The sequence below is a fragment of the Ursus arctos genome, unplaced genomic scaffold (genome assembly GCF_023065955.2).
Source record: "Ursus arctos isolate Adak ecotype North America unplaced genomic scaffold, UrsArc2.0 scaffold_12, whole genome shotgun sequence".
NCBI lineage: Eukaryota > Metazoa > Chordata > Mammalia > Carnivora > Ursidae > Ursus > Ursus arctos.
In genome coordinates, this window is record NW_026622786.1 from 15982097 (window position 1) to 16000236 (window position 18140).

The 18140-nt window shown below is 48.6% G+C and overlaps 2 protein-coding genes and 1 long non-coding RNA gene across 3 annotated transcripts in view; 1 reads left to right on the top strand and 2 right to left on the bottom strand.

Annotated features, from left to right (window-relative positions):
- Window positions 1-5212, bottom strand: part of GNAI3 (G protein subunit alpha i3) — a 36510-nt gene extending 31298 nt beyond the window's left edge. The window contains exon 1 of the mRNA XM_026484617.4: window positions 4982-5212. Coding sequence (XP_026340402.1) covers window positions 4982-5099 — 118 coding nt within the window. The 5' untranslated portion in view covers window positions 5100-5212. The remainder of the gene's footprint in view (window positions 1-4981) is intronic.
- A 15-nt stretch (window positions 5213-5227) lies between these two features.
- On the top strand, window positions 5228-16920 carry LOC130543422 (uncharacterized). Its single transcript, XR_008958751.1, has 2 exons — window positions 5228-5344; window positions 11275-16920. It is a non-coding gene; the product is annotated as an uncharacterized LOC130543422 (long non-coding RNA).
- GPR61 (G protein-coupled receptor 61) lies at window positions 7991-11646 on the bottom strand. The gene is made up of 2 exons (XM_026484618.4): window positions 9155-11646; window positions 7991-8508 (listed from the first exon to the last, which is right to left on the bottom strand). Exon 1 carries the CDS (start codon window positions 10764-10766, stop codon window positions 9411-9413), a length of 1356 nt encoding a protein of 451 aa, XP_026340403.1. The 5' UTR covers window positions 10767-11646; the 3' UTR covers window positions 7991-8508; window positions 9155-9410.
- Window positions 16921-18140: the final 1220 nt, after the last annotated feature.

The window sequence follows — 18140 nt, forward strand, 5'->3', positions numbered from 1 at the left end:
GGAGCAGCAGAGGGAGAGGGAGAAGCAGGCTGCCCATCGAACAGGGAGCCTGATACGGGGCTTGATCCTAGGACCCTGGGATCATGACCTGAGCTGAAGGCAGATGCTTAACCGACTGAACCACCCAAGAACCCCTTGTCAAATCTATTAAGTACTAAAACCCTATTCTATGGCCATCTCTGTACCTACTTCAGAATTAGCATACTTAGGGAATATTACAATATTGTAATTCCTGAAAAGGACCATATTTTCAGATTGAACAAGTAATAATACATTTAAACAAAAGACACAAAGAACAGTTAAGTGCATATAAAAACAAACCTATCTTTGAAATGTAAATTTCTACTTTTTATGCCAGTTCTTTTTGCCCAGACACTAGATGCGTCCTCATAAGAAGTGTAATGTTTATGAATCTTACGCCAAATAAATGGCAAATCTTATAAAGAATATCATCCTATGCGAATTTAATGAAACAATATAATAACAGTATTATTGTTATTATTAAAGCAAAATGAATGCTACAGATTATAGATACTATAAAAATTCAAATTAAGAAGCTACTGAGGGCTAAATTAAAGGAAAAGTTCAGTATTACAACTCTCTAATTATCAAAAATACTTATTTTCAATAATAAGCATATTCAGCTGGTAAATACAGACATTTAAATGTGAGTAATAAACTGTATAAGGTTTAAGTGAATTAGAGGATTCCAATTCTCTGCATGCAACTTAATTTTTGCCATACCACCACCACAAAAATCCTAGCGAACAAAGCATAAATCTCATTTTGTATAATAATGTTTTCTCAAGATCCGCTAAGGGAAATTACGAAGAAATAAAAATCTAAAGATAGCACAGGAGTAAATCATTCAATAACTTGCAAAACTAAATTATAATATTCAATTCCTTCTAATAAATTTAATAAATATTTATTTCCCTTTAATATCACAAGAGTGATATTAAAATTCCTTGAAGACCTCTGAAAAGAATGTATTATTTGAAAAAATCAAATTTTTTGTCTGAAACACCCTTGAAAAAAGTAGCTAAAATGATAAGCTTTCAGAGACATATCACAATAACAGAAGTTACCAATACTGAATAGTTGTTTGCTAAGCATTTTACATATATTATCTTCTTACACGTCATAAAATAGGCATCATCATCCCCACCTTATATATGTGAAAAATAAGATTCACTGGCTAAGTTATGTGCTCTGAGCCTCACGACTAGTAAATGAAGGTGGGAACTGAATTCAGTTCAATGTGACTCTGAAAGCAGCGCTCTTATCCATTCATTATACCAGTACTTTCCAACTTTTGCTACATGATGGCACACACTGAAAATGATAATGTTATCATTTACTAAAGTAAGTTGGAGGAGCTTGGTAAAAATAACATATATTTTCTTTATATCATAAAATTATGACATGAAAAATAAAATGATACAGATGATATTAAATACTAATTGGCATAAACCTTCCTAATAAAATATTTGCAATCGCCATGTTCCCAAAGTTTAAAGAAGAAATCATACTAAAAATGTTCAAATTATCATTTCAACTGTTGCAAATTTTTGAAAAGTTATGAAAATGATTTAAAATTTCAAAACTATAGAGGTGCCTGGGCGGCTCAGTCGGTTAAGTGTCTGCCTTCGGCTCACGTCATGATCCCAGGGTCCTGGGATTGAGCCCACATCGGGCTTCCTGCTAGGCAGGGAGCCTGCTTCTCCCTCTCCCTCTGCAGCTCCCCCTGCTTGTACTCTCTTATGCTCTCTCTCTCTCTTTGTGTCAATTAAAATCTTTTAAAAAAATTAAAATTAACATAAATATATGAAATTTCAAAACTATAAAAAAATTTACAAACAGCACATTTGTATGCCATCCTATGCACTGCACTCGGTTGGGAAGCTTTGCATAATATAATTTTGTCTTTCTACATAATATTGTGATTAAACATTAATTGTGGTGTTATCAAGATCTTCCCAATAACAGACCTAAAGAAAATTCATATCAAAGGTAATAAAAAATTGTAACACTTAAGTATTCCTTAACTAATTCGACCCACCCTGGCTTCTTAATTTGAATTTCTATAGTACCTATAATCTGTAACATTCTTTTTGATTTAATAACAACAATAATAGCTAACATTCACTGAGCTAATCCTATATTCCACTTTACATTATTATCATATTAATCCTCACAGCACTCCTACAGTGCCTCTACTTTCTCCATTTTATTTTTTTATTTTTTATTTTTTTTAAGATTTTATTTATTTGACAGAGATAGAGACAGCCAGCGAGAGAGGGAACACAAGCAGGGGGAGTGGGAGAGGAAGAAGCAGGCTCACAGCGGAAGAGCCTGATGTGGGGCTCGAACCCAGATCGCCGGGATCACGCCCTGAGCCGAAGGCAGACGCCTAACCGCTGTGCCACCCAGGCGCCCCTACTTTCTCCATTTTAAAGATGAGTAAACGGAGCAGAGCAAAATTGAGTAAGTAAATTTCCCAAGGTTACAGCTGGTGAATGGGAATTAGAATTTGAAATAGTCTGACTTCATAGCTCATGTTGTTAATCACTATACTAAACTACATCCCTCCAAAAAAGAAAATACAGTAATATTTAATGAATACCTATTATGTGCCAGGAGAGACACAGGTAACCAAACATATCTCAACTTAGACTAAGTTTGACAGTTTCACAGGTATTTCATGAAGTAAATATCTCCTTTGATGCACATGCAAGTGGTTTTCTACAGCAAAAAAAAAAAAAAAAAGAAAAGAAAAGAAAAAGAAAGGTATTCGTAAACTGTGATGAGTGTGTTCTGCTTACAGAAAATATGGGATAACTTTAACTTCTGTGCATTATATGGTTCAAGCAAGAGCATCTGTGTCTGCAACTACTTGTATCTGTTGACTTAACTTCCTCAAGAATATTAAAAAATCTTACTTAAAACAATGAACTGATAAAAGTTAAAAGCAAATGTTTGAGCACTTTGATTTTTACTTACTGCTTTTGAAGTTCGCTAAGTCATCATGTGTTTAATCTTGTTTTTAATTAAATGCACTATTTATAACGTCTGGAATAAAGATTTTTCCAGACATTTGCTTGCCTAAATTCTGCCTGCCAAATCCTGCCATTTAGAAGAAAGCCTTACGGTTTACAACTGTATTACAACAGGCTAATGTCCTAAGGGGATCTCTGATGGGCCAATGTGTATCAAAACATTAACAGATGAAAATACACCTTTAGTTTCATAACCAATCAATCAATAGCAGACAACATTAATGCCTTGAGTATTATGGTTTATGTTAAACATCTGAAAGAGCCCAAGGAGCAATGTCCAACAGTAGGTGGTTCACACTAGTAAATATTTAAGAAGCATCTACTATGTGCCATGGACCATGCTCACCCACAAATGACACCTGTTAAACAGAGTGGCAGTCTAAAATTACCATCTGAATTCATGTGTCATGAAAGGTCAGATATTCAAACCAAAAGCTCAAGCTCCAATATATAATTTTCCCCCTATGTCCAAAGAGCTGTTCCTAGGGCTTCTGCAACCTACAAACCACTGAATATGTTAACATGAAGAGACTAGCATGGGCACCCAGCACATCCTGGAGTACAAAATAAGCCTTGGGTTATGGTGGTGCATTCTGTCCTCCAGAGCTTTACACCATGAAAACTTGGCACTTCTCCTAAAGCAACTTCTTTTTCTCAAAAATTGTTTTAAAAAGTTCTATTGCAAAAAAAAAAAAAAAGGAAAAAAGAGGTTCTGTTGCTTACAGAAACCATTACTCCTACTTATTCTTCTCTAACAGAACCGTTGAAAATACTAATAGTAAAGAAACTGTGACTTAACTAATTGGTAAGCTGACTTGACGCCAGGGTACTTTATAGGATTTACTGAGCCTCTAGAAACCAGTCTCAAAAATGTTTAAACTAATCATGCTGAGTAAAATGGACCTGACTGTACCAAAAAGCTGCTCAAAACGAATGTCGGGTAAAATAAACAGTAATTTTCTGAAGCCAATGTTTTTAGTTTGGAGAGACAGCTCACCAGAAGTCTGTCACAGCTTTTACAGTGTATCCAATTTCATAATTTATCCCAAGGTAACTCCATTCCCACTGCATATCATCCCTAGCAACTATTCAGCAACTCCCAATATGTAATCTATTGTCCACTACATCTTTTGCCACAAACCTCAAACCAGCCAGTCCTTAAATTTCCTCAGCTCAAACCACCTCCCCTTTGTAAAAACAAGGGAAGGAGTTATAAAACCTTAAGAGAGTTAAAAATGATCGAAGGAGGTGGAAAAGTATAAACAGCCTCTGCACCTAAGCTCTTTTCCTTTAAATCCGAGAACTTGTCAATTATCTCCCCAACACACCTTCATGTTCCTGGTTAATCCAGGGTTCCTCCACCTTACCAACAGTTCAAAATGTCCACTTGGTAATAAATGGCCGGGTCTTTACGTGACCACTCTGTCCCAGCCCCTCTATATACATTCATCATTCAAGCATCCCAACTTCATCCTATCAAAGTATCACCACGCTCCAAACTCAAAAGCCATTATACAAGCCCCACACACTATTCCGTCGTCTTTGCTGTCAACTCCAACCTCTTGCAAAACCTTCCCTAATATCAGCTCTTCCTTTATGAGCATTCCCCGTATTCCTAACACAGTCTCAGTGTCCTCCTGCCCCACACTCCCAAGCTCTCTTCACTAAACGCCAATTCCAGCACGGAGTCACACCCTCCGTCCAGCCCAATTCCTACAACCCCAAACCCCACCCCCTCATCACGCCCTCCTGGGCCTAAGCCACCAACCCAACACCCCGCCCTACGGCCGTCACGCCCCTCCAGATCCCTTCGGGGTCCTTTCAGCCGGCCGGGCCTGACCACCCCCCCTCCAAGGCTCCCAAGTGTCTAGGCCCTCCCGTTCACCCAGCCAGCCCCGCCAGCCCCGCCCTCAGCCCCTCACCGAGTAGCAGCAGCTTCACTTCTTTGGCCGCTTTCTCTCCGTCCTCCCGCAAGTTGCGGTCGATCATCTTGCTCCGCTCCACCGCCGCCTTGTCCTCGGCGCTCAACGTGCAGCCCATGGCGGCGGCGGGAGAGGGGACCGAGCCCGGGCTCACTCACACACCGCGGAGACTGCGGCTCGGGGGGTTGAGACAGCGTCTACTGCTGGGCGGCGGCCCTCTCCGTCAGCTCCTTGAGCGCCCGAAGGAACCGGATATCCGGCGTTTACGACACTTCCGGCAACGCCCCACGGCGGTTACTGCTCAAAATTCTCCAGCTGGGGTAGAGGAGGAGCAACGGAAAGCGGAAGTACAGGAGAGGACCGGTGAGTCCGAGCGGTGGTTCCCGGAGTAGCGATGGCTTGTCGAGCACCTGGTACGCGGCTCGATCTTAGTGCTTCTTCTCCTTTTCGGCTGCCTTATTTGGGTAAACGTAGAAAAACCAGGGACTGGCTTCCCCAGTTGGTGGCGCCGTCCTGAGGTCACACAGCCGGCTTTGGATGGGGGCGTGGGGGTTCCCAAAAAGGGAGTCCACAGCCCGCACAGGAATTTCTGCTGGGAATTTCTTACTGGTCAGAAAGCCCCTTGATCTCTGCCTGTGGAGACCCGAAGCCCCTTCCCAAGGGTACGACCCTCTGCTGGGGTTGTCTCAGCCCGATCTACGGGATGGAAACAAACAGCAGAGCCTGGGGCCGGCCACCCTTCACATATTGAGATCTGTAAGGCCGACCATGCCTGGGTCTTTAGCATCCCCTTCTGCCCTCCCCTTTGTCCCACCGCTTCCTGCTCTCAGGGTGTATCCCGGTCCTTGTGCCGTTACCTACGAGTTGCCCAGCAACTATGTTGACAAAGGGCCACCTGAAATCGCTAAATACTGTATTACCTGAAAGGTAAGCGTGTAGTTTTCCACAAGATTTCCGTGCTATCTTTCTCCATCATAAGCCAGTTTTAGCGCGGATAAGTGATCCTGCGTTAGGGGCTTCGGACTTCTACCAAGATCAGTTAGCCTCAGGCCCGCACCCAAAGCAAACCAGTGCATCCTGTGAATCTCCCTACTGAAATTTCCTGTTGTAGTACCACCCAAAAGGGGAAGTTCTAGTAGATTTGTCTCTCAGCTCTAGCATCACCTGAAAACAAACCTCTCTGAAAACCCCAGACTCATAATCTTTTCACTCATAATCCTGGGTACTACTGTGAAAGTGGCCCTAAATTACCTTTACTATCAAATACCTGCACAAATACTCTCACCATACATTCTAGAGAGGAGAACTCTTGTGTCCCCCAAACCGTTCTCTGGGATTAAAAATTATTTCCCTAATAGAATCTAAACCTTAGCATATAAGGTTTACCCAACAGAAGGGTCGATATGATGATGATTCATTAGTTAGAGGGTTTTCTTGAGAGCCACCTTAAACAACTTCATCCACTATCACTTAGTAATGCCAGTTCTTGAAAGTTTGAAAAGCATCCTACTCATTCCCAAATGACTGTTAGAATAAAAAGGATGGCTTTCCCATAATCAATACTTATGGGGGAATAGGGCAAGAGGAAAGGGAAGAAAAACCAATATTTATTGACTACCTATTTGCCAGGTATGGCTAGGTGCTTCCACATGGTCATCTCTTTTAATCCTCACAACAACCCTGTGAGGTAGGTAATGTCACCCCCATTTTTACAGATGAAGAAATAGGCTCAGAGAAATAAAGCATCTTTCCCAAGTTCACACAGTGAGTAAGTAGATGTCTGCCTCCAAATTCACCCCTCTTCTACCATGCCACTGTAAGATGTTACCTGGGGAGACCTGACAACAGAAAGTTTTCGTCTAGGCTGGGGAGTTACCCCACCACCACCCAGGTGCAGGAAAAGTAACTGACCAGTCGGTTGTCTCAACCTGTTGATTCTTGAGCCCACTAGAGAGGTCAAATCTTGTCCAGGAACAGCTTTCACAGCCAAGGATTACATAGCAAAATTTGCCAAGTGATCCTGGTGACTAGAAAACAACTGGAAGGTGGTCATGGCAGAAACTGTTGGGAGAATTCTCAGCTTAATAGAAGATAAATTTTATTTCCTTCATGATCCACTCAGGGAAAAATAAATGGCAAATGAACCAGCCTATGTCAAATTCTGTAATAAACGCCAGTGAGATCACAGTGTCAGGAAATTTCAGCCTGAATTAGAGATATCCTTGTACTTAAAATTTTCTTTTTTGATGTATGTGAAGGAGGGGTTGGAGGGCAAAGTCAAAGGAAAAGGCAAAATAAATTAACAAAATGGCTGCCAGGCAGTGTTTCCTGTCCTCCCCTCTCCTCACGCCCTCTCCCCACCCCCTCCTCCCCCCATGCACACGCACCTTTCCTGTTTCCACTGGACTCACACTGCCACCTGCTGGCAATGCTTAGGGCCGACTAGCTGATCGGTGATGTTTGAAGAAGAGTTTTCTCCCCCTTATCTACGAATGAGAGGCCTCCCTTTTGAGTTTATCTTAAAAGGGAGGAGAGCGAAAAGAACAAGTTTTTCAATCACAAAAGATTATCCTTGGTAGATATACTAAGGGATTTCCTCAGTGTCATAGGTTCTAGACTAAAGTAAGTCTGGTGGTAGGAAGACAGAAACCTATAAATTTTCTTAGATCTAAAGGGGGAAAGCTGTTTGCCCAGTTTCAGTTAATAAATTCTTTTCCTCAACTAGAGTTTCATGTACAGCCCTCACACTTTCCACAATCCACAGGAAGCTTCCATGTAGGTATCTGGCTGCAGTGGACTGAGCTCCAATATATGCTCCAATATATTTCTCAAACATTCTTTAATGCTTTACGAGATATATAATGCTCTGTAAAAATGCAAGGTACCTGATAAAATTAGACTATGGACTCCTCAAAGGCAGTGACTCTCTGTGGGTCCCAGAGAATACTAGGTATTCAACTCTTATGCACTGAATTGAACTGAAATAGTAAATGTTGATATCAGTATAACTTTTTATAATAAAAAGTATTTATTGGCCGTTCAAAGGGGAAACTATTCCACTCCCACCAGCCCATCTTACCCTTTAATGTTCAATGAGCCAGGAATTTGTTCAAATACAGATCAAAGCACCCTCTGGTCCTGCCTCAACCCTTGAATGTTATTTGATTCAACTGAGGGAAGTGGATGGACAGGTAGTCCCAGATGGGAGTCCGGTCCAGTTTGCAACTATTCCCCCTCCCTTGCAAATACCATCACTGATACCAACCAAAAGTTCCTACAGTCTCAATCAGTGAACAGCTGAACCCAACTCCCGTGCCCTCTCTCCAACCCAGGGCTGCAGATAGGAGAGAGATTTAAGTCTTTGTCACTGAAGCTAATTTTGAGAGCGATGAATGGGAGTAGGGAGGCATTTAATGGACCATGGAAACCCCACCCTTCCCATTCCCAACCTTAGTCTCTTGTACCCGATTGTCCAGGGGGCTGGAGGTGGGTCACTGCCATGAGGAGAGAGATCAGGGAGGCCAATCCTAGGAAGAAAAAAAAAGATTTACAGTGTTATTGGTCAAGGTGATTATTTGGCCTCTCCGTATCCATGCACCTTAGCAATTCAAATCCTAACCCCACCTTCAGCCACCAACCCCCAATCTTTGTATCCACCCCCCCGCCTCTTGTATCCTTGCCTTTGCTGAGATCAAGCCGGAAGCTTGATCTCCCATGTGCGGGAGAGAGACAGCAAAATAGAACAGAAGGGCTATTCCCAGAGTGTGAGAGAGAGCTGCAGTCAGCTTTCCTGCCTTCTACTCTTTGTACCCTGCCTGCTACTTCCCCTTGCTTCTTGCCAAACTCAGGAAAGGAATATACCCAGCTGGTCCACTCAGTTTAAGGAAACCTCAGGTCTAAAACTAGAAAAATATCAAATGGAAATACTTAGCTGTACTTTATTTAGTTCTTGTTAAACCTAGCAAGGAAAGGAGAAGACACTGGTCATTTTCTTACCTTGCTTGGGTGCAATTACTGCCCTGGACAATTACACTGAAAAGTGAAATATCCTAAACAATCCCCAGGGTAACTCCAAACCTGGCCTGCTCTCTATATCCACCAACTCCTACCCTTAGAGAGTTTCCCTGGTTCCTGAGGCATGAAAAGTTTGCTGGTTGAAAGGCATCATCTCACCTTCGTGACCCTTTATTCTCAGTACCATCTCACCAGGTTCCCTCCCCCAGTAGTCAAGGATCATAGCCATGTCCAAGGCTTTTGCCACACGTTCATCCCGTTGGCATTGTTCCTGACCCAGAAAACACTAAGCAAAAGCTGTGTGCAGAGAGCCCCAGCCCCAGCCCCTGCTAGCCGGGAATAGGTGATCCCACAAGGTGTTCCTTCAGTCATAAGTGGCCCCAGCCCCATCTCCCTCCAAGCGGCCAGAAGCCCGTCATGATTCCAGTCGAGTTGAGGGGGCGGGATGGAGGTAGCTGTCCGACATGATGATGTCGCTGGTGAGTTGTTGCTCCAGGAACTCAGAGGTCTCTTCAGCTATCTGGCCTGGAATTCGAAAGTCCACAGCAGGTGTCTCCTGCTTGGGGCTGGGGAGGGGTCGGGAAACCCAGGACTCCGTGGGACATCCTGTACCCTGAAGGAACTGCAGAAAGTTCTCCTCAATGGAGCCCTCCCGGCTAGGTAGCCTCAGCTCCTCCTCTGGAGCTGGCTTGAAGAAGCAGACAAACTGCTTGCTGAGCTCCCCCCGGATCTGCCGGTTGAGGCATCCATAAAAGAACGGGTTGGACGTGAAGCAGAAGTAGCCGATCCAGGTCACCACATTCTCCACCTGCCCGGTCGAAATGGGCTGAGCACTCAGGGCCACGTAGAGGTGGAAAGAAAAGTAGGGCAACCAGCAGAGCAGGAACTGTCCCCCCACAGCCAGGAGGACCACGGCAGCCTTCCCTCCCCCGAACGTCCGGTGCGGGGTGGTCTGGGGGGCCCCCGAGCTGGTGACCATAGTGGAGCGGCTGCTGAGAGACTCAGAGCGTTGCCGGGGTGTCTCCATCCACGTGGGCAGCGGGCCGTGCTGCATGGCAGCCACTCGGGCTACTCGGAACATGCTGCAGTAGACCACAAGGATGAGGAGCAGAGGCAACAAGAAGTAAAGGACAGCAAAGATCACCACGAAAAGCTGGCAGTAGGCACTGCGGCTCCATTGGAGTGAGCAGCCTGGGGGGATGCTGGGAGCTCCCTCCTCCCAGGAGACCCTTCCCAACACCGGCACAGAAGCCATGGCCAAGGCTTTCACCCACACGCCCACCAACACCGAGGCCACCAGCCCCAGCGTCATGCGCACCTCGTAGCGCATGGGGTGGACGACATAATAGTAGCGCTCCACGTTGATGGCCGACACCGAGAGAATGGCCAGGCTAACGAAGCATATGCTCAGGAACAAGTAGAGGCGGCAGGCGACCTCCCCGAAGAGGTCATGGTCAAAGAGGGCGGAGCTGGAGAGCATGGCCAGGGGCATGAGGGTCAGGGCGGCCAGCAGGTCCACCAGGCAGAGGTGGAAGACGAAGACGAATTTGCGGAGGGCGGGTGTCTTGGCGATAACAGCCATCACAGCAGCATTGCCGGCCACAGCGATCAAGTCCAGCAGGAGCATGAAGAAGAGGGCCACAGATTCCGAGGCCACGTCCCGCAGCCCCACCTCTGGGACCCCACTGGCAGTAGACGGACCCGGGGTTTGAGGGACCCTCCCCAGAGTGGAAGAGTTCCCCGATGACTGGGGGATGGGAGAGGACTCCATGGGGCCGAAAGAGGACGCCCAGGGCACCTCCTGTCACAGGCCCATCCCCCATCCTAGTCCAGTGACCCTGGGATGGCCAGCCCAGGCCCAGGCTTGCCAATTTTGTGTGTGGGGTTGCGGGGAGAGGGCGCCTCCTGCTGGAGCCTCCCCGACAGGCTCTAATCGCCAGCCTCCCAGGCCAGGCTGTGCATATAACGGAACTGAGGGCTCAGAAGCTCATCTCTCCTTTCTGGCAAGAGGTGGCTCTGGTCTGCCTTGGTGACCCCAAAGAATCAGGAGACGTGAGAGATGCTGGAGCCTCGCTCACTCAACGCTCCACCTTCTGAGTGGTCTCTGGCTCCTTCTTCTTTTCCTTTCCTTTGTTCTCCATACCCTTCTCCTCTCTCAGGGACTGTTATCCAGAGATTCTAAATCCTCTGTCTCCCTCTCCCAGGGTCCCGCTGAGGTCCGGGATAGTACCCCAGTTTTCAAGTCGCTTATGTAAATTTCCCGATTTCTTGTCTCTCAGAATGGCAGGAGCTGTTGGGGAGTAGAAAGGCCACGAGATCTGATTTCCAGTCCCAGGTCTCAGAATTAACGGACTCCGTGACTCTTCTGGACTTCAGTTTCCTCATGAAGTCATCTGTAAAATGAAGGGAATAATAGCTACTTCACGACTGTGTTTGGAGGGTCCTGTGAGACTTCATAACAAAATCACCCATGAGCGCTAACATTTCTAATGGTGCTTTCTATATGCCAAACCCTGTTCTAAGCACTGTACGGAAATAAGCTCATTCTAATCCTCACACAACCTATAAGGTAGGTATTACTCTCATCCCCATTTTGCAGTTGGTGAAACTGAGGCCCAGAGACGTCAAGTAACTTACCAAAGGTGGCAAGGTCCGGGGACGTACCCAGGCACTCCAGCTCCAGGGCCAGTGCTCCAGCCCACCTGACCGTGCCCTCCACCACAGCTGGAATGCAGTGGGCATTCAGTGAATAGTTGTTGAATCTGAACCATCTCTAAAAATGACTGTCAGTGCTCTGGGGGCTACCGCTGGGAAGAGATCACCTGAAAGGGGGAAGGACTACTTTAGTCTCTGTGACATCACTATCCCCAAGACAAAGAGCTGCCATGTGGAGGGTGTTGAGAAGGAACACTGAAGACAAAACGTCCCAGCTGGAAGGAAACTGAGATGTCAGCCCATCCAGCCTCCACTGCCCCCAAAGCTGGAAGGGTATAGGTCACTTGAAAGCTGCCCTTCTTCACCCACTCATCAGCTTCTCAAGGCCACTGTGCCCCTTCAGATGGGAGGGGAAATGCTGCTAACCTCCCACTTCCTGGGTCCCCAGATCTCTGATCACTGGAGCAGATCCCTGGCCCAGAGTCCTCTTGGTCCTGGACTTTTAGCACATTCCAGAGCAAGGAGGGAGAAGTAGGTATCTTGGGGGGGGGGGTAGGTGTGAGAGTGGGTAGGTCACTGTGATTGTGGAAATGGGTGAGCATAAAGCAGAGAAGACAGCTCGAAGGAATGGGGGGAGGGGAAGAAGTCTGGGGTTTCAGCATCTCTCATTTCTCCTGAGGCAGATCGAATGTTTTATGTGTCCCATTATCCATATGAAGTTTGCATGTAATTGAAGTAATAATGTAATTAAAAATTATTTTCATTTCCATATCCGATTCTTGAAGTCCAGTTTCTCCCAGTATAATGTGTGGAGGTACGCAAATTTGAGGCCAACTATGGACATGCCAAGTCTGATAGGCTGTCTGTAGACAAGTCGCAAGTTCCCTGGATCATGGTTTCCTCATCTGTAAAATGGGAAGGTTGAACTGGCCGACCTCCAAGATGCCCATATCTGACAACATCTGATGAGTCTGTGAGTTCCTGGGCTACCAAGAGCCTGGCAGTTGCTCAGTTTAAAAACCCATCGCTTCGCTGACTGCAATAAAGTGGACCCCGTGGGGCAGACCATCCCCGTTCCCTCCCCATAGTTACAGCCTTACAACCACCCCTGGGTTTGGGCATTACCACCAACCATGCACTAATTTAACTTCAAGCCTGCCATGCATGCAGTAGGTGCTCAATGTAGCTTTGTGAATTGTATCAAATTCAAACTGATCTGTGGAGTCCCTGCCCCTTAGTCCCTGCTCCAGGCACACTCAGTGGGTCAGCTCTGTGCCAGCCTGGGGACTCTGCTCTGGAAAGGGTAACCTGGTCGCCTGGACTTGGCGCAACCCTAACTTTGGACAATTGCCTAGGGATGTGCCTCTCCCCAGGGAGAACAGGAAGCTCATTTCACAGTTAAAATGGCCACATAGACTCGGGGTCTACAGAGAAGGTGAAGAGAGGGCACAAAAGTGGAGACATCAGCTGCTCATAAGACAGTCTACCAGGAAGAATGCAGAAAGCAACGCTAGGGGAGGCATCCTTGCCCCTTACTCTCCATGCCGTGGCCTCCTCGTCCCTTCCACCTGGGACTGGGGCCTAGAAGACGTGGCTCTGAGGCCCTGGGAGCTAAGGGAGTAAAGGCCCTCTGTGTCTGCATGGACATCAAGAGTCTGCCAGCAAGGCCCACCCAGGGTCCCAGACTGAGGGAAGCAGACATGGTTTCCACGTGGAGATGGAGGGATACTGTGCAGCCATGATGGAGCCCCAGGCAAGAAGGCATTGGACATTTCTCGATTCCAGAGTCCTCTCGGCCTGGCCAGGATCTCCACACTGACTCCTAAATTCCAGGATTCCAATTTCCGTCATAACAGATGGACCAACATTCCTGCTCCCCAGCACTCGCTCACTGATAGACGGGGGCTAAGGAGGGGAGGGTTGTGCATCACGGTGTCAGGAGGGAAGCCCAGAGAGCCTCACTCCACTCCCAGCTCACATCATCATTCCTTCTGACACGCTCTTGTCTTCCCACTGCTTCCTGCCAGCAAGCCCTCCCTCACCTCCAGGACCTCTCAGTACCTGGCAGTCTTTGCCACCACAGGGGCTCAGGTCTGGCCCACTAGCCGGGGCATGGTCAAGTTACAAATACCCTTGTTTCAGGATGCAAGATGTGCATAAGTGCCCAGCCCAAGGCCACAGAGGTGTCTTTGGGATTCGCCTGCACCTGTTCCCCAAATACCGAGCTTCCATCTCAAGGACCCGAGCATGGCCTTCGTTCAGACATGAGCATGGCCCTCCTAAGCCAGGGGAGATCTCCAGGGGGCAACCACACCTCTCCCCAGCAGAGTTGCCCACGCCCAGGACGCAGAGTTGCCCATCAGCCTGCATACCAAGGGACCCATTCTTAGGATGCGGGGGACCCATCTCTATGACATGGAGTAAGACAGATGGGGAACCCTGTCTGCCTGTAGGATGTGGGTACTCCCTCTGGCAGGAGATCAACCCCCATCCTAGGCTTCAGAGATGCCCACACCCCAATACTGCCTTTGAGATACCTGGGAGCCCATCCCTTGCCGAAACCGCCCACCATAAGGTAGAGTGGGCTGGTCCTTGGGACCCAGAGCTACCCTCCTGCAGACTACCTCAGCACTCACCATCAGGCCCTGGGACTGGCCCCCATTCCTGGCCTAGTCGGCAACTCCTACCTTTGCTGAGCAGCTCCCGGCTCCCATGTGATAGCTCCTCTCAGCTGATGCTCCTCCAAGGCTGCCGGAGCCTGAACCACTGCAGTGAGCAGCGAGGCAGCCGGCAGAGCGGGATGCTCCGAGAGCTTCTGGGTCCTAATGGCCTCCTGCTTCCCATCCAGCCCCTTGGAGCCACTCCTGAAGCAGGGAGCCAGGCACCAGTGCCCCCAGGGAGGGTGCTCGGGTGGTTCCAGCCCCCTCACTTCTCTTGGGGTGCTGGAGTGGTGTCTCAAAATCCTCATGGGGCCAGGTTACTATAGGCAGGAGAGACCCTCCTGGCCAGCCTGAGGACGTATAAAGGGTACTCGGAGTCAGAAAATCCAGGTTTAAGGCCTGGCTCTGGTGCTTAGTAGCCGTATGACCTTGGGCAAGTCACTTCCCATGTCCGGCCTTGGTTTCTTATCTGTTCGGAGAGAGTATAGGATCTATGATCCTGAGGCTCCTGACAGCTCCTGTGTGACATCAGAGCCAAGGTGCTCTTGTAGCAGGCCGGTCTGCGGAGACACCCAGTACCGGGGTTAGGCCCGGCAGGGGCCAAGGTGCCGGGGTCTGACTCCTTTGACAGCTGCCAAATATGTACAGCAGATAGGTTCAGGAGTGGCATTCTGGTTTGAAGGGGAGCTGCAGGCCTTGTCCTAACCCTGCATTTGTCCCCCAGAAAGCACGTTACTATCGTTTTTTAGATTGTGTACGTTTATTTGGTGTGGGCTGTGAAAACCGATGGAGATGGGGGGATCTAACATCCCCGTGCGCCCCCACATGTGGTGCCACCACGACACTGGTCCCTGAAGCCAGAGCGGGCACCAGGAGCTCGGGAAGTCTCAGATGCTCTGGATCTGTGGGACTGGGCTGAGCTGCAGAACACCATCCGTAGAGGGTCCAAGGCCACGAGATGAGCCTTTGGGGGTGGGATGGAGGGGCATGGCTTCCTGCCGTGAAGAAACCCTCAGTTCCCCTAGCTACATGACTGACACCCAAGGATAGGGTCCTAGCATTGCAGAGCTGTCAGACACCCTACAGGCCAAAGCCTTCATGTTTCTGAGGCCCAGAGAGGTAAAGAAGTTGTTCAAAGGCCACGCATGGCAGAGCCGTGAGCCTAGGCCGGTAATTCAGGCATGATACCCACTCCAGAGCCTTCTGCCCTGAGACTTGCCTATCCAAAAACTCTTTCTGTCTCCAAAAGGGAAGAAAGACCAGACCCAACCCAAGGAGCCATGAGAACAATGACTTACCCAGAAAACCCAGAGGGGGCCAGGTGGCCGCCCCAGGCCCCAGGTCAACCGCAAAGAGGCTACCGACCAGCCCAGAGCTGAAGCAGTGATCGCTGGTATCCCCAAAACCCTGTCTGGAGCTCTTACAAGTGCCAAGTCCTTCACATACAGTACCTTCAATCCTCACACAAGTTCTATGAGGGAGCCTTTATTCACCTTATTTTATGGATGGAAATGGGAGCCAGAGGTTAAGTGACTTTCCCCAGATCACACAGATAGGAAGTGCCAGAGCCAATATTTAAACCCAGGTCTGTTTGAAGCCAAAGCATTTACCCCTTCCTCCATGCCCCTGGGACCTCTCTGGAGACCTGACGGGAGACTCTGGGCTGAAGCCCTAAAGCCTATTCCATAGAAGTGGCCATTGCGTTCCAGAAAGCAGCCAAAAACAAAACATACACCTTAGTACAGGGAAATTAAATTAAAATACCAAACGCAAACCTGTAGACAGTAAAATGGTTTTTACTAAACCCTGTGCTGACATGTCAGCAAGAGCATCTTGAGATCAAACCCTCTGGGATCAGGTAAAGCCTGACCAGCGCCCATATGCTTCCTGCAGGGGCCCAGCCAATGGCCCCCTTCCGAGGACTGAGAAAACCAGAGCAGGCGGGCTCACCAACACAGGATTATGGAAAGAGCACTGGATTGGGAGGGAAACCTTGGTTCTAGTTGGGCTCTACTCTATTGGTTGGAGGTCAGACCTTGGCCAGTGAGTTGGCCATCTGTGCCTTAATTTTTCTTTCCACCTTAGTTTTTCTGTCTCTAAAATGGACAACAATTCTTCACCACCACCACCCCAGCTTATTGAATAGGGATAGGAAGCCTTCTTTTCAGGCCTGGGGGAGCGAGTACAGTTTACAGTGGCTGGCCGGACAACTGGCATGGTAGCCCCCGGGCCAAGTCTCTGGGGCCTGAGGCCCCTCCCAGAGAGCTGTTAGAAAAGGTGGTTCCAACGAGGCAGTGGATCCTGGAGCATCGTCTCAGTTGCTGGAAGCCATTTTGGCTTGGGGGCATGGAGGGAGGGAAAACTGCCTATCCTGGCCTGGGGGCAGCTGATGATAACAATACAAACAGTAGGGGTGCCTGGGGGGCTCAGTCAGTTAAGCCTCCAACGCTGGCTCTCGGCTCAGGTCATGATCTCAGGATCCTGGGATCAAGCCCCACATGGGGCTCCGCGCTCAGCGCTGAGTCGGCTTAAGGATTCTCTCTCTCCCTCTCGCTCTGCTGCTCCCTCTGCTTGTTCTCTCTCTCTCTCTCTCTCTCTCAAATAAATAAATCTTTTTAAAAAATAATACTAAAAACGGTAATGATGATGATGGTGATGCTACAGGTTTTTTGAGCGTCCAGCCTGGGGAGGCACTGCTTATGTCGTATCTCATTAAATGATCTCAATCAGGGTTTGGAGCAGCTGTTGACGCTGCACCCCCCCCCCCCCACCCTGCCAATCCCTCCTTTCAGAGTTTAGTACAACAGAGGACGTGGGAAGACGGTGGTGGAGAAACTGGAGTGGCCCCACGAGCCACAGCAGAGATCCATGGCCCAGCATGCTGCACGCATGCCTGGAGTGGACTCCGGGCACACTGGGGACAATAGCATCCCGCTCCTCAGTATCATGGTGGGGTCCCCGGTGCTGAGGTCTGATTTCTCCATCCCAGACTTGCTCCTCGGGGTGCCCCTGTCCCACCCTCGCCCACCAGCACCTCTTGACGGGGTCACGTCCTTTCCTGCACCCTCAAGAGGAATTCAGGAAGCTAACCAAGTTTCTCTTTCATCCATCCATCCACTTACTCAATAAATATCTATCAAATGGCTTTTATGCACCCACAGCCCCCTCCCGGGAGCCCTCACCTGCTTGGTGGCACCCACTGCCCTCCTCTGTTGCCTCTGCCTCTGTCAAAACCTGCTCTCAGGAAAGAGGCTGATAAATCCACTCACACTGATAGCAGCTAATGTGTTCTCTCTCCCAGGGATATTAACAATTTAACAGGGGACAAAGGGAAGAAACTGAATGCTGGGATTCCAGCATCGACCAGGGGTGTCCCTGAGATCCCACAACACAGACTGTCGGTTCAACCGCCTGCTCCCCCAGCCTGGGCTTGCCCCCCAGGATGCCAGCATCACATCCTCTCTGCACCCCCTACCTCCACTGGACACCCAGCTCTCCCCAGGCGACAGCAGGCTCACAGCTGGGCCCTCCCCACGGCAGCTCCCGGCTGTCCAGAGCCCCTGTGCCAGCACCAGCCATGCCCGCTCCCCAGGCCCCCACCCCCCGTGCCCACCATCTGGGGGCCAGGCTGAGGGGACTGCAGAGGAAAGCAGAGGTGAGAGGCTTTCCATTCCCTTTATTCCCCCACAGTCTGGCCTACACCCCCTGCCAGGAGCCAAGATCCAACGGTATATTCAGCCTGCAGCTGCCACTGGTCATGTGAGCCCATTGCTAGGTTACAGGGACCCAAAAATAAATCCTTCCCAACCAGATTAGAAACAGGGGGCCTT

Bases quoted from the DNA above. Each gene is read 5' to 3' on its own strand.
- GPR61 (XM_026484618.4), bottom strand. From the start codon at position 10,766: ATGGAGTCCTCTCCCATCCCCCAGTCATCGGGGAACTCTTCCACTCTG.